This window comes from Myxocyprinus asiaticus, chromosome 30 (assembly GCF_019703515.2).
Source record: "Myxocyprinus asiaticus isolate MX2 ecotype Aquarium Trade chromosome 30, UBuf_Myxa_2, whole genome shotgun sequence".
In the NCBI taxonomy this organism is placed as follows: Eukaryota; Metazoa; Chordata; class Actinopteri; order Cypriniformes; family Catostomidae; genus Myxocyprinus; species Myxocyprinus asiaticus.
Genome location: NC_059373.1, coordinates 2,958,464 through 2,972,981, shown reverse-complemented (window position 1 = coordinate 2,972,981; position 14,518 = coordinate 2,958,464). Strand labels below are relative to the sequence as shown.

The following is a 14,518-nucleotide window of genomic DNA, read 5'->3' as shown; positions in this document are numbered from 1 at the left end:
AAAGGACTTAAATTTTGATCTGTTTCTCACCCACACATATTGTATTGCTCCTAAAGATGTGGATTTAACCACTGAAATCATATGGATTACTTTTATGTTTCCTTTATGTGATTTTTGGTGCTACAAATGTCTGATCACCATTCACTTGCATTGTATGAACCTACAGAGCTGAGATATTCTTCTAAAAATCTTAATTTGTGTTCTGCAGAAGAAAGAAAGTCATACACATCTGGGATGGCATGAGGATGAGCAAATGATGAGAGAATTAAAATTTTTGGGTGAACTACCCCTTTAATTAACTGTAGATCATCTCTATTTGTCGACATTTGTGTTGTGTGTTTTTTGTTTTTTTCATAAGGCCAGCAAGATCACATCACTCAGTTCAATACCTAATATTAATTTCAGTGTCTGTTTGTGTCTGATTCTCTTCATTGTCTGATTAAGGCCCGTACTGCTGCCCAGATCAGACGTACAAGAACAAACCTGTGTGCTCGAGAAGAGAGATCAGTCTATGAATGTACCAACACACTGTAATGAAAACACATGTTTCAGGTAAAATAAAAGTGTTTCTTGGTTTTATTTTCATATTACTACATAAATACACGTGAGAATGATGTCAACATTCTGTCATGTTAGTGCAAGATAAACAGAAAAAGAAACATCTAGATAAATCTTCTTCAGTAAACAGATGTTTTAGATATGAATTCATTTAATCCAATCAGGATTTGTGGGTTTTTCATGTGCAGTGGTGGGTACTTTTGCTCATCTACCCACTACTGTGGCTGATGAGCCCTGGGACGACCTGCATAGTGTCATCTATGAGAATACTGCAAATGATCTCAGTCCATCTCAGGAGGTGCTCTGAGTTTAGTTCACTTTTATTTCCACGGAGCAGTTCACGTTTTACAGGCTTTATAAGTTACCATACAGTTCATAGCAAATGACATGCAACAACATTAGGTGAATTGTCATGTGTGTCTTCATAATTCAGTACAGCCTCAGAAATAGTGCTTGAACAAGAAGTTTCTCTTCTGTGCTTGTCTACTCTTTAGCCTCTGTTTGTGTGTTGCAAAATTATCATTATGATAAAAATAATAATAATATGGTATTAAAATTGTATATACAGTGTATCTGAAAAATCAAAGTGGCTGGAAAAAATTGGGCATTCATCATCCACTGTGGCTGGTGGGCAAATAAGTTAATTTCATACCCTGAATTTCCCCACTTGAGCTGCGCAGGTTGAACGCAATGAATTCTGGGAAAATGAACAGCATTAATATAGGTTAATTACTTCACACAAACACATCATATTTATACATGAAATTAATCACTATATGCACAACATCTGTGTAATATTATTACTTACATCTGCACAGACAATGAACCGAATGAACAGGTGAACTTGAACTAAGTTACGCGTCTGGTCATAATACGTGTAACTTGCGTTGTGAATGCGCTGTTTCCGTAAAAAACACACTATACACGCAATGCAATATCCTAAACTGGCTAAATACAAAACATTAATATCAGTCTCTAAAGTTTGAAGAATTCATAAAACAGCAGACTAACTTCTAAAGAGTAGCTTATACTTGAGTATATTATTTCAGGAGTTCAGGTTTTTACAACAAGGACAGTTGTTCAGTATTTTGTATGTAGTCTGTCTTTTATATGTTTGATACATGTTTATGAATATTTGTTTAAAATTTGGTCTGTTCCAGTTTGACACGTTTTTTTGTCATTTTGCACATTATCGTCAACTAAAATATAATTTGTTTTCATTGACTAAAATTTTATGCCATTTTAGATCTGAGAAACACTTAAAATGATGAAAATGACATGATGAAATATACATTTATTTTAAAGGACATATTTGTCAAAAGACTAAAATGATAACAACAAAAAACTGTAAAAATTAACTCTGATTTCAATCTTACAGTCACTCGCAACATGTTGAAGTTCAAAGCACATTCAAATCCAATCTGCTGAAGAAGTTTCAGTGTTTGTGTGAGGGAACAGCAAAGCAGGGAAACCCAACACTCCTGAATGAGATCTACACAGAGCTCTACATCACAGAGAGTGAAAGAGGAGAGATCAATAATGAACATGAGGTGAGACAGATTGAGACACAATCCAGAAGAGCAGCAACAGAGGACACACCAATCAAATGCAATGACATCTTCAAACCTTTACCTGGACAAGACAAACCCATCAGAACTGTGCTGACAAAGGGAGTCGCTGGCATTGGAAAAACAGTCTCTGTACAGAAGTTCATTCTGGACTGGGCTGAAGGGAAAGCCAATCAGGACGTCCATCTCATATTTCCACTTCCTTTCAGAGAACTCAATTTGATGAAGGACAAAAAACTCAGTCTTTCAGATCTGCTTCAGGTTTTTTTCAGTGAAACAAAAGAAATGGAAATATCCAGAGATGAATTTAAAGTTTTCTTCATCTTTGATGGTCTGGATGAGTGTCGTCTGTCTCTTGATTTTCAGAGCAATGTGAGATTGTGTGATGTCACTAAATCAGCCTCAGTGGATGTGCTGCTGACAAACCTCATCAAGGGGAATCTGCTTCCCTCTGCTCTCATCTGGATCACCTCCAGACCAGCAGCAGCTGATCTCATCCCCTCTGAGTGTGTTGATCGAGTGACGGAGGTACGAGGATTCAGTGACCCACAGAAGGAGGAATACTTCAGGAAGAGAATCAGAGATCAGAGTCTGGCCAATAGAATCATCACACACCTGAAGTCATCAAGGAGCCTCTTCATCATGTGTCACATCCCAGTGTTCTGCTGGATTTCAGCCACTGTTCTAGAGAGAATGTTGAGTGAATCAGAGACAGGAGAGATCCCCAAGACTCTCACTCAAATGTACACACACTTCCTGATCATTCAGACAAACATCAAACATGAGAAGGACTATGAGAAGAAAAATAAAGACAGAGACATGATCCTCAAACTGGGGAGACTGGCTTTTGAGCAGCTTGTGAAAGGCAATCTGATCTTCTATGAGGAAGACCTGAGAGAGTGTGACATTGATGTGACAGAAGCATCAGTGTACTCAGGATTGTGCACTCAGATCTTCAGAGAGGAGTTTGGGTTGTATCAGGGGAAAGTGTTCTGCTTTGTTCATCTGAGCATTCAGGAACATCTAGCAGCTCTATATATACACCTCTCCTTTACAAACAATAACATACATATGTTTGATCAAATCACCAAACAAAGACTGTTCTCTAAAGTTTTAAAGTTGATGAAACAGAATCCATCAAAACAAATTTCTATGTTTGACCTGCATCAGACAGCTGTGAATGAGACTTTACAGAGTAAGAATGGACATCTGGACCTTTTCCTTCGTTTCTTTCTGGGTCTCTCATTGGAGTCTAATCACACTCTCTTACAAGAACTACTGATACAGACAGGAAGCTGCTCCTACAACAAAGAAGAAACAGTGAAGTACATCAAGCAGAAGATCAGTGAGAATCACTCTCCAGAGAAATCCATCAATCTGTTTCACTGTCTGAATGAACTGGGTGATGATTCACTTGTGAAGGAGATCCAAGATTATCTGAAATCTGGAAAAATAAGAGAGACAAAACTCTCCTCTTCACAGTGGTCAGCTGTAGTGTTTGTGTTGTTGACCTCAGAGCAGAAGATGGATGTGTTTGATCTGAAACAGTTTATTGGAGCACATAATAAAGCAGATGAAGTTCTTCAGTATCTGCTGCCTGTGATTAAAGAATCCAGATCAGTTCAGTAAGTAACACTCACAATAATCACAACATTGTTAAAACATCATCACATTTAGGCAACAAAGGGAGGAAATCACTAATGTCACTGATCAGGACAGGTAGCTGAACATGCACAGTGCTTACTACACTTAAACCAAAGAGTTTTTTTATGAGGTTCTTTTGAGATCATAGAGGTCTGGTCATGGTCTAATGGCTTGATTAAGAATTGAATGTATTAGGGGGTCAGGACTGACAACAGTGTCTTCAGATCAGAACAGTGTCTTCAATTAGATTCTAATAGGAACCAGAAGCCACTGAAGAGACATGAGTAGAGGTGAAACATGAGAGAATTACTGAAAGGTTCAAAGAAATCAAGAAGCAGCATTTTGAAGGAATATCATGAGTGAATTGCATTTAACATTGTTCCTCTGTAATGACTGTATTTTCAACATGGCATGCATTCTGGGAGTCCCCAAAAGTGTGTGTGTCACCTGGTCACTAGCAGGTGAGGAAACTCATGGACAGACAGACATACAGCAGCTGAAGTGAGAGGGAAGTATAACTGTTCTGAAAAAGTGATGCAATTTATTTTTAATGAGTGGACACAATCCTCAAAAACTGCAGCAAACTGCTTTCAACAATACTTCATAACAGGCTTCTGTAATGACATCCTCTATGGTCATGGGCAATTTATTTTTCTGATGTTTTTAAAGTTGACGGAACATGTTGATTCTCCCTTTTACTAAAAGCCATTGCGAGCAAACTGAAAGTTTATCATGACTGCCACTAGGGGGATACGAATGTCAGACATGAATGTCAGAGACAGTGAAAAGGCGGCTTAAGATTTGGGCTATTTTGTCCACTAATGTTTGTTTTAGACATTTGCCGATATTCAATAATAAGATATACGACTTCAAATGAGCACTTCAAAATACTGTGAAAATTTCTAGATAACCTAATAATTAAATTGTTTAGATTTTTCTGAATGCACTGTAGCATTTCCATCAATAAATCAACATTCCCAAATCTTACAGTAATAAGAAGACATACCAAATACTTGGAAAGTTTCTTTTCCAATTGCACTTTTCCATCAAAATGTCACCATTATTGTTACTTGTTCATATGCGATGAAAATAAACTGTAATAAATTAGATAAATTAAAAATAGAAGTTTTGGACTTTTGAATACCACAATGTCTCTTTGAATCTTTTATGGTCTGATCTTTGCAAAGTTACTTTCTTTGTGATTGTTTAATTTAAAAAGTACAAAACAAGTAATTAAATCTTGTAATTAAGAAAAACAATAAAGTTTATGTTTCAACCCGTTTTGTAATTCAATGCAATACCATGATAATACCATGTACTGTGATAAATGCTTCAGCAATTATCATGTTATGAAAATGTACATAGCATCACATCCCTAGTTTGTTTATTTGTAGGTTTTTACTGTCTGTAAGATTATGTTTTTAATTGCAGCTGGTGTCAGTTCATATCTCGTCTTTTTTTATCTTACTGCAGCTTGAGTGATTGTGATGTCTCAGATGAAGGTTGTGCTGCTCTGACTTCAGATCTGAGATCAAACCGAAGATACTTAAGATCATCTCAGAATTACATGATCTGATATTTTGACAGAAATATTTTTAAATAGTGCATAACTGCAACAATTCTTACAATAATATAGAGTTATGTGTGAACTATGTGTCACGTGTTATTAGGAAATACTATAGAAACTGATCTAGTCAAAATGTAAATCCAAAAAACATCATCCAATAAACGATCATAAGATCAGAGAAGTCCAGAAGTTCAGTAGAGAAACAAACAAATCTAAATCAAGAACCAGAATCAGAGAACAGAGAAACCAGACAGAAAAGTCACAATTGATTCATTTACAGTATTTAAATAAACCACATTAGCTAAAATGAAGAATTATGAAGAAAACAAAATCATTAAGATCTGGAAAAATATAAAACAATTTATTTTGTGTCTGATATTACAAAAGCTGTCTTTATTCACCTTTGTTTTGATAGAATTAAATCTTTTTCATAGTCAGTAACGATGGTTAAGTATTAGCTAGATTTATATTTAGTTTTTTTGTATCATATTGAATTGATGTGTTTCTTTACACATTTGAAACACAAACACACATCAATTTGAAAAAAATATTAAATGGACACAGAAATGGTAATATTCTCCTGTTCAGCTGATGTGTGTGTTGTGAACTGAGAGAGTGAAGAGTGTGTCATTGTTCTCTGCAGGTTGAGTTATTGGGATGTCACAGATGAAGGTTGTGCTGCTCTGACTTCAGCTCTGAGATCAAACCCCTCACACCTTAAAGAACTGAATCTGTCATGGAATAATCTAAGAGATTCTGGAGTGAAGCTGCTCTCTGATGTACTGAAGAATCCTCACTGTAAACTGGAGATACTGAGGTAAGATTTCACAAAACTCTCAAATCCTCCTTCATTCTCCTTCTGTAGTAAATAATAATGATTTAACAATAAAGAAATTTAAACCAAAAAAAAAAAAAAAATTTGAAAACAGAGTTCCCTGTCAAAAGCTACACTTAATGCTGCGCTTGATTAAGCGCTTATGGGAACGTCTTTAGAAGTGACCAGCTGTGAATATGTGTGCAACACATCAATGAAATTGATTAGAACCTTTATAGCCTCTGTTGGTGACATCATCAGAATGCGCCAGTACCAGGGGCTATAAATAGATGTGCCACAGGTGCATCATCAGGTCTTTTGTCTTCAGACCACTCTGTGATGTGTTTGTGCTTCCACAGCTTCTCAGCTCTATATTTTTCTTCTGAAAGGAGTTAGATTTGTCAGGCAATGTGCAGAAAACTTTCTCTTTCTCTGTCATTTGAGTGTGGAAAAGACAAAAGAAAGAAAAATTTAGTGATCAACAAAGCAAACGGTGTGTGTTTCCATGCTTACATCCTATGGCTGAATCGGACACACACCAGTTTTGTTCCCTATCTGTCACTCACTCAACGTTGTGTTGATGTAGTGACACTAGGGGTCACTCTTGGGAGCCCAAGACACCTCTGGTCTTTGATAAAAGGCCAATGGCTATTCGGCAATCCCCTGGTGGATAAAGGCGCTCGCGGTGCACCTATGCCCGCAGAGCGCCGCCACCTGGTGCAGGTGCCCAAAGCCCCCATCCGAAGCCTGTAGGTTTACGTCGTCTCTGACGGCCAAGGCCTACAGTCGCCTCCGCCCTGGACAAGCCGCCTCTGCCCTGCACGCCATGGCTCTCCTTCAAGTCCACTTCACCTTGGTGAAGGACGAAAATGCTGCTACCTTGCTCGAAGATTGCTACCTGCCTACGTAAGGGCGCGATGGAACCTGTCCCTCCGGCTGAGATGAAGAAGGGGTTTTACAGCCCCTACTTCATCGTACTGAAAAAAGGCAGTGGGTTGCGGCCAATCTTTGACCTGCGAGTACTGAACCGGGCTTTGGTTCACAGGATTGGTTTGCGGCGGTAGACCTGAAGGACACGTATTTCCATGTTTCGATACTTCCTCGACACAGACCCTTCCTGCGGTTTGCAATTGAGGGTCAGGCATATCAGTTCAAGGTCCTCCCTTTCAGCCTGTCCCTGTCTCCTCGCATCTCCAAGAAGGTTGCAGAGGCAGCCCTTGCCCTGCTAAGGGAGGTGGGCATTCACATTCTCAACTATCTCGATGACTGGCTAATCTTAGCTCACTCTCGGGACATGTTGTGCGCACACAGGGACTTGGTGCTCTCACACCTCAGCCGACTAGGGCTTCGGGTCAACTGGGAAAAGAACAAGCTCCTCCCGGTTCAGAGCATCTCTTTTCTCGGTTTGGAGTTGGACTCAGTCTCTTTGACAGCACGCCTCACGAACGAGCGCGCCCAGTCAGTGTTGGTCTGTTTGAAGGCGTTCAAACAGAAAACAACGGTTCCACTGAAACATTTTCAGAGGCTCCTGGGGCATATGGCATCCTCAGCGGTGGCCACCCCGCTCGGGTTGATGCATATGAGACTGCTTCAGCACTGGCTTCAGACTCGAGTCCAGAGATGGGCATGGCGCCGCGGGACACATCATGTGGTCATCACGCTGGTCTGTCACCGTCTTTTCAGCCCTTGGACCGACCTTTCATTTCTACGGGCAGGTGTTCCCGTAGAACTGGTCTCCAGGTGCGTCGTGGTCATGACGGACGCCTACAAAACGGGCTGGGGCGCTGTTTGCAACAGGCACACAGCCGCCGGTTTGTGGACGGGCCCGCGACTGCATTGGCACATCAACTGCCTCGAGTTGTTGGCATTTCTGCTCACCCTGCTGAGGTTTCGGCCATTGATCCAGGGTAAGCATATGTTAGTTCAGACAGACGACACGGCAACAGTAGCATATGTCAACCGCCAAGGCAGTCTGTGCTCTCGTTGTATGTCACAACTCGCCCGCCGTCTCCTCCTCTGGAGTCAGCAGCACTTCAAGTCGCTGCGAGCCACTTACATCCCGGGCAACCTCAACACTACAGCGGACGCACTGTCACAACAGGTTACCCTCAGGGGAGAGTGGAGACTCGATTCGGACAGGCACAGGTGCACCTGCTCTCCTCCCAAGAATCCTCCCCACTGCCCACTCTGGTATGCCCCCCTCGGCATAAACATGCTGGCACACAGCTGGCCCCCTGGCATGCACAAATATGCGTTTCCCCCAGTGAGCCTACTTGCACAGACCCTGTGCAGGTCATCCTGGTAGCACCCTACTGGCCCAGACATGGTTCTCGGACCTCACGCTCCTCACAACAACCCCCCCCCCCGGTGAATTCCCCTGAGAAAGGACCTTCTTTCTCAATGATGGGGCACCATCTGGCACCTGCGATCAGACATCTGGAATCTCCATGTCTGGCCCCTGGAAGGGACACGGAAGACCTGCGGTGGTAGACACAATCACTCAGGCTAGGGCCCCCTCTACGAGGCGCCTGTATGCCTTTAAGTGGCGTCTGTTCACTAAGCCTCCCTTCCAACCTCTCCCCCAGAAATGTGCAGTCGGATCAGTGCTTTCCTTCCTGAGGGAGAGGTTGGAAGGGAGGCTGTCCCCTTCCACCTTGAAGGTGTACGTTGCCGCCATAGCAGCACACCACAATGCAGTCGACGGTAAGTCCTTAGGGAAGCACGACCTGATCATCAGGTTCCTAAGAGGCACCAAGAGGCTGAATCCCCCCAGACCGCGCCTCGTTCCCTCATTGGACCTCTCTGTAGTTCTCCAGGGTCTACAGAGAGCCCCCTTTGTGCCTTTGCAGTCAACCGAGCTTAAGGCACTCTCCTTGAAGACTGCCCTCCTGACTACACTCACTTCCATCAAGAGGGTAGGAGACATGCAAGTGTTCTCTGTCAGCAAAATGTGCCTGGAGTTCGGTCCGGGCTACTCTCATGTGATCCTGAGACCCCGAATGGGCTATGTGCCCAAGGTTCCCACGACCCCTTTTAGGGACCAGTTGGTGAACCTGCAAGCGCTGCCCCAGGAGGAGGCAGACCCAGCCCTGTCGTTGCTCTGTCCGGTGTGCGCTTTATGCATCTATTTGGATCGCACGCAGAGCTTTAGGATCTCTGAGCAGCTCTTTGTCTGCTTTGGTGCACAGCGGAAAGGAAGCGCTGTCTCCAAGCAGAGGAACGCCCACTGGCTCATTGACGCCATAACTATAGCATATCATGCCCAGGACATGCCGCCCCCTGTAGGGCTACGAGCCCATTCTACCAGGGGTGCAGTGGCCTCCTGGGCCCTGGCCAGGGGTGCCTCTCCAACAGACATTTGCAGAGCAGCAGGCTGGGCAACACCCAACACCTTTGCAAGGTTCTACAACCTCCGGGTGGAACCGGTTTCATCCCAGGTAGTGGCACACAATACAAGCGGATAAGCCCGGGATAGCCAGTCGGGTGTATTGCTTGTGCATAACGCCTTCCACCTCCTTTTGAGCTGAAGACAGGCGCCATTAATTCCCAGTAGTGTTCACAAACTTTGTTCCCTGGTTGACTTCTTCCGAGCCCTGTGGCAGTCGAGTTTTTGGAGAGACTCGCTGCCGGCCCAGTACACGTGCTAACTAAGAGTCCTGTTCTGGGGTAGGTGCTCCGCATGTGGCGGTTCCCTGTAAGGCTAACCCCATGCGATATATATCTTCCGCTAGTTCGTTTCCCTGTTGGCAAACTGCACCTTCCTTGGGCAGAGCCCCTCTGGCTGAGGAGTGAGAGACGGGTCTGTCCCTTGCTCTCTCTCCAGATCCAGTTTGTCCCTTGCGTGATCTCAAAGCGTGCCCCGGCGCCTCTTCGGTCCATGAGGGGGACGATGAATCTCTTGGGTCTGCGGACTTTGAGTTGTCTAACTCTGAATGTTCCTCATGTGATGACAAAACGGTTGAGGAATTACTCGAGGCGGTTACTCATGCGGTGGCCTGATTACAGCTAGAACAAGAGACCCCCAAACAATCGAAACTAGAAGATATATTTCTGTCTGGTGGCCAGGGGAAGGGAACACAAAATCAAGAAGATCTCCATGACGAGTTAACTCGTTCATGGGGGAAACCTTATACTTCTCGTATCTTTGTGCCTTCGATGTCGACATATTCGACTATCGTGGGTGCTAAGGCATGGGGGTATATGATGATGCCACAGGTAGAAGAGACGCTCGCGGGCTATCTCTCGCTTGGTTCGACATCATCATTAAAAAGACCAACTCTCCCCACAAAGCCATGTAGAACCACCTCAATGCTTGTGGGGAAAACACTTATCAAGCAACAGGTCAGGCTGGTGCTGCACTACACACCATGGCGGTGTTACAGGCATACCAGGCTGATCTGTTGAAGGACCTGAGTGCGGGTAGTACAATCGATGAGGAAGCATTTTCAGAGCCTCGTCGAGCCACAGATTTATCTCTATGTGCAACCAAGCAGAAGGCTCACGCTATCGGCCGTTCAATGGCTGCTTTGGTCAGAGGCTCAAAAACAAAGTGTGGCGAGTCGCGCTCCCCCTTGTAAAGATTGGGGACCGGCTCATCACCCTCAGCAGCCTCCAAAGCAAGACCTCAGGACCATTATTTCCAAAAAGAAGTTCTGACGATCTTGCACCCAGCATTGTGGGGGTAGCCCCCCTCGGGACGGTGTGCGCAAAACATCTACCCGCTCCTTCCCGACACCCCCACGAAACCTCTCCATCCCCACCACCTCTGGTGTCCGGGGGGCAGCGGTTTCCAGCGAAATGTTGAGTGTTCCGATGCTTCCTGATGTTGCCCAGGACACGGAACATCCAACATCCCCTCAACGGGAAGTATCAAAGTTGGTATCCATTTCAGAGAACCTGGCAGCGTGGAAGCTACTGCCAGGTATTTCTATGTGGGTCCTAAAGACAGTAGAAAAGGGCTACAGAATTAAATTCGTTCGCCGTCCTCCGTGTTTCAATGGCGTGGTCCCCACTTCCGTGAAACCAGAACAAGCACATTGACTGTCACAAGAGCTGCAATCTCTTTTGGTCAAAGGGGATATAGAACATGTTCCCCTTCCATAGAGAGAGAGTCAGGTTACTACAGCAGATGGTTCCCAAGAAGGATGGGGGATTGCGTCCGATTTTAGATCTTCAAGGCTTGAACCGCTCAGTCAAGGTGCTCAAGTTCAAGATGCTAACTGTCAAGACGATCGTGTCACAAATTCAACATCGCAATTGGTTAGTCACGATCGATCTCATGGACGCATACTTTCATATAGAAATACTGCCCACAACACAGGAAGTTCCTGAGGTTTGCTTTCGTGGGCGAAGCTTACCAATATCATGTTCTTCCATTCGGCCTAGCCTTATCACCTTGCACATACACAAAGTACATGGATGCAGCACTGGCTCCATTGTGACTTCAGGGCATCCACATTTTGAATTACATAGACGACTGGCTGATACTAGCACAATCGCAAGAACTGGCATTACAGTATAGAAATGTCATCTTAGCTCATTTACTTTCTCTGGGGTTGAGACTCAAAGACAAGAAAAGCGTTCTTTCTCCTGCACAGAGAACGACATATTTAGGGATCGTATGGAATTCGATCACGATGCGGGCACAGCTGTCTCCCGCTTGAATCGAGACCATTCAGAATACCCTGAGCAAAGTCAGGCTAGGCCAAGATCGTACTGTTCTTCAGTATCAATGAATGTTAGGTCTCATGGCAACTGTGCCCTCTGTGATCCCTATGGACCTTTTGCATATTGCATCATTTCAGCTGTGGCTTAAAGCCAGGGGATTTCATCCAAGGGCCAATCCCCGAAGGCAGATAAGGGTTATGCGCCGCGGGCTACATACCCTCTCTATGTGGCTCAGACCCCGGTTCCTCGCCTTGGGTCCCACTCTAGTTGCATCTTGCCATCGCAGATTGCTAACGACAGACGCCACCCTATCGGGCTGGGGAGCAGTCTTAAGTGGTCATCCAGCTCAAGGGGAATGGGAGGGTCATCAGCACGATTGGCACATCAACTGTCTCGAGTTGATGGCTGTATTTCTGGCCTTGAAGTACTTCCTCCAGCATCTGAGAGGCTGCCATGTCCTGGTGCGGGTGGACAACACAGCGGCAGTCTCTTACATAAATCACCAAGGAGGTCTGCGGTTGCACCAGCTAAACAGACTAGCGTGGCAGATTTTCCTTTGGGCCCAGGGCAAGCTCCTGTCACTCAAAGCAGTATATATCCCTGGATGCCTGAACATGGAAGCGGATTTATTGTCCCGACAGAGAATACCGACGTGAGAATGGAAACTCCACCCCGAAGTAGTGAAACAAATCTGGTTAAGATTTTACGAAGCAGAGGTGGACCTCTTCGCCTCCCAACAGACAGTGCAATATCCCCTCTACTTCTCTCTGAGTCACCCAGCCCCCCTGGGTCTGGACGCGATGGTGCATACATGGCCCAAAATGCGCCTGTATGCGTTTCCTCTGGTTTCTCTGCTCCCAGGAGTTCTAGCCAGAGTTCATCAACAAGGATCTTGCCTCTTACTGATAGCACCGCATTGGCCGAACAGAGTATGGTTCTCGGAGATAATATCTCTCCTCGACAGCTCGCCTTGGGTAATACCGGAGAGGAGGGACCTTCTGTTTCAAGTGCAGGGGACAATATTCCATCCCTGACCCGAGCTGTGGAACCTTCATGTTTGGCCCCTGAGGGGTACCAACTGAGGGACACTGGGTTTTCACCTGAAGTTATTGAGACCATTCTGAGTGCTAGGGCTCCTTCCACTAGAAAAAGATATGCCAATAAATGGGGTGTCTTTGAAAGGTGGACTGGATAATGCAGATCCAGTTAATTGCCAGATTGCTTCAGTTCTGGACTTCCTTCAGGAGAAATTATCAGTAGGCATCCCGACTGAGGCCTCCCGTTAGAACCAGGATCCCTTCATGGGACTTAGCTATAGTCCTTGAGGGTCTGGTTGTGACCCCCTTTGAACCTCTAGAGTCGGTGTCTGACAAGCTCCTGACTCTAAAGATGGTTTTTCTTATGGCTATCACTTCTTTAAAAATAATTGGGGATTTGCAGGCTCTGTCTGTCTTGCCATCCTGCTTAGACTTTGCCCCAGGAATGGCAAAAGCGATATTGCATCCTCATCCTGACTACCTGCCTAAGGTTCCTTTCTCGACCATGCATCTGGTCACTCTTGAGGCCTTCTGTCTTCCGCCGTTCACAACGCCGGATCAGGAGAAACTTCACAGACTGTGTCCAGTCCGTGCTTTTCAGGCCTATTTCCATGTATTAGCCAGTAAGTCAGGGCAACTATTCGTTTGTCATGGGGACTGTAACAGGGGGGCGGCTGCCACAAAACAGACAATGTCACATTGGGTGAGGGATGCTATTACCCTTGCCTATGAGGCGCGTGGTCAAGCTTCGCCAGTAGGCATCAGGGCTCATTCTACCAGGGGGGTCGCTTCTTCTAAAGCTTTGGCGGGGGGTGTCCCTCTGCAGCATGTTTGTAATGAAGCAGGCTGGTCCTCTCTGCACACATCATAAGATTTTATGGTTTGGATGTTCATGCCACTCCGGGCTCTCACGTCCTTGAGTCAACATCACAAGCTCATGTCTGAGACCTTTTGCGTTCTTGTGAACACACACTACGCAACCGTAAGGGGTCCAGACACCCACAATGTGGCGGCGTGGGTATTCTCGTTCCCATAAGCGATTAATCAAGTGCAGCATTAAGTGTAGCTTTTGACAGGGAATGTCTTGGGTTACTTGACTGTAACTCTTTTTCCCTGAAAAAGCGGAACGAGATGCTGTGCTTCACTGCCGCACTGAGGATGTCCCAGGATTGCTCTTCAGACAAATATACCTGATGATGCACCTGTGGCACATCTATTTATAGCCCCTGGTACTGGCGCATTCTGATGATGTCACCAACAGAGGCTATAAAGGTTCTAGTCAATTTCATTGATGTGTTGCACACATATTCACAGCTGGTCACTTCTAAAGACATTCCCATAAGCGCTTAATCAAGTGCAGCATTAAGTATAGCTTTTTCAGGGAGCAAGGGTTACAGTCAAGTAACCCGAGACGTTCTCTCAGATAAGAGAAGATAATGTTGCTTTACCTTATCTGATTGAGTCCTAATTTCTAATTTCTTCAAATGAAAAATCTGTCATCATTTACTCACCCTTACGTTTGGAGAATCCTTACTGTAAACTGAAGATACTGAAGATCACCTCTGAATTACATGAACTGATATTCTGACAGAATTTTTTTTAAATAGTTCAGAATTGCAACATTTCTTACAATAATATAGTTATGTGTGAACTATGTGTGTCA

General features: G+C 44.6%; 1 protein-coding gene across 8 annotated transcripts in view; it reads left to right on the top strand.

Moving 5' to 3' along the window:
• The window catches only part of LOC127420852 (NACHT, LRR and PYD domains-containing protein 12-like), a 135,924-nt gene that overhangs the window by 59,792 nt on the left and 61,614 nt on the right, over window positions 1-14,518 (top strand). For 6 of the 8 annotated variants that reach the window (XM_051663419.1, XM_051663421.1, XM_051663420.1 and 3 more), the window contains exon 14: window positions 6,010-6,154. The exons of the other annotated variants lie outside the window; for them this stretch is intronic. In XM_051663419.1, coding sequence (XP_051519379.1) covers window positions 6,010-6,154 — 145 coding nt within the window. The remainder of the gene's footprint in view (window positions 1-6,009; window positions 6,155-14,518) is intronic. 8 annotated transcript variants of the gene reach the window in all.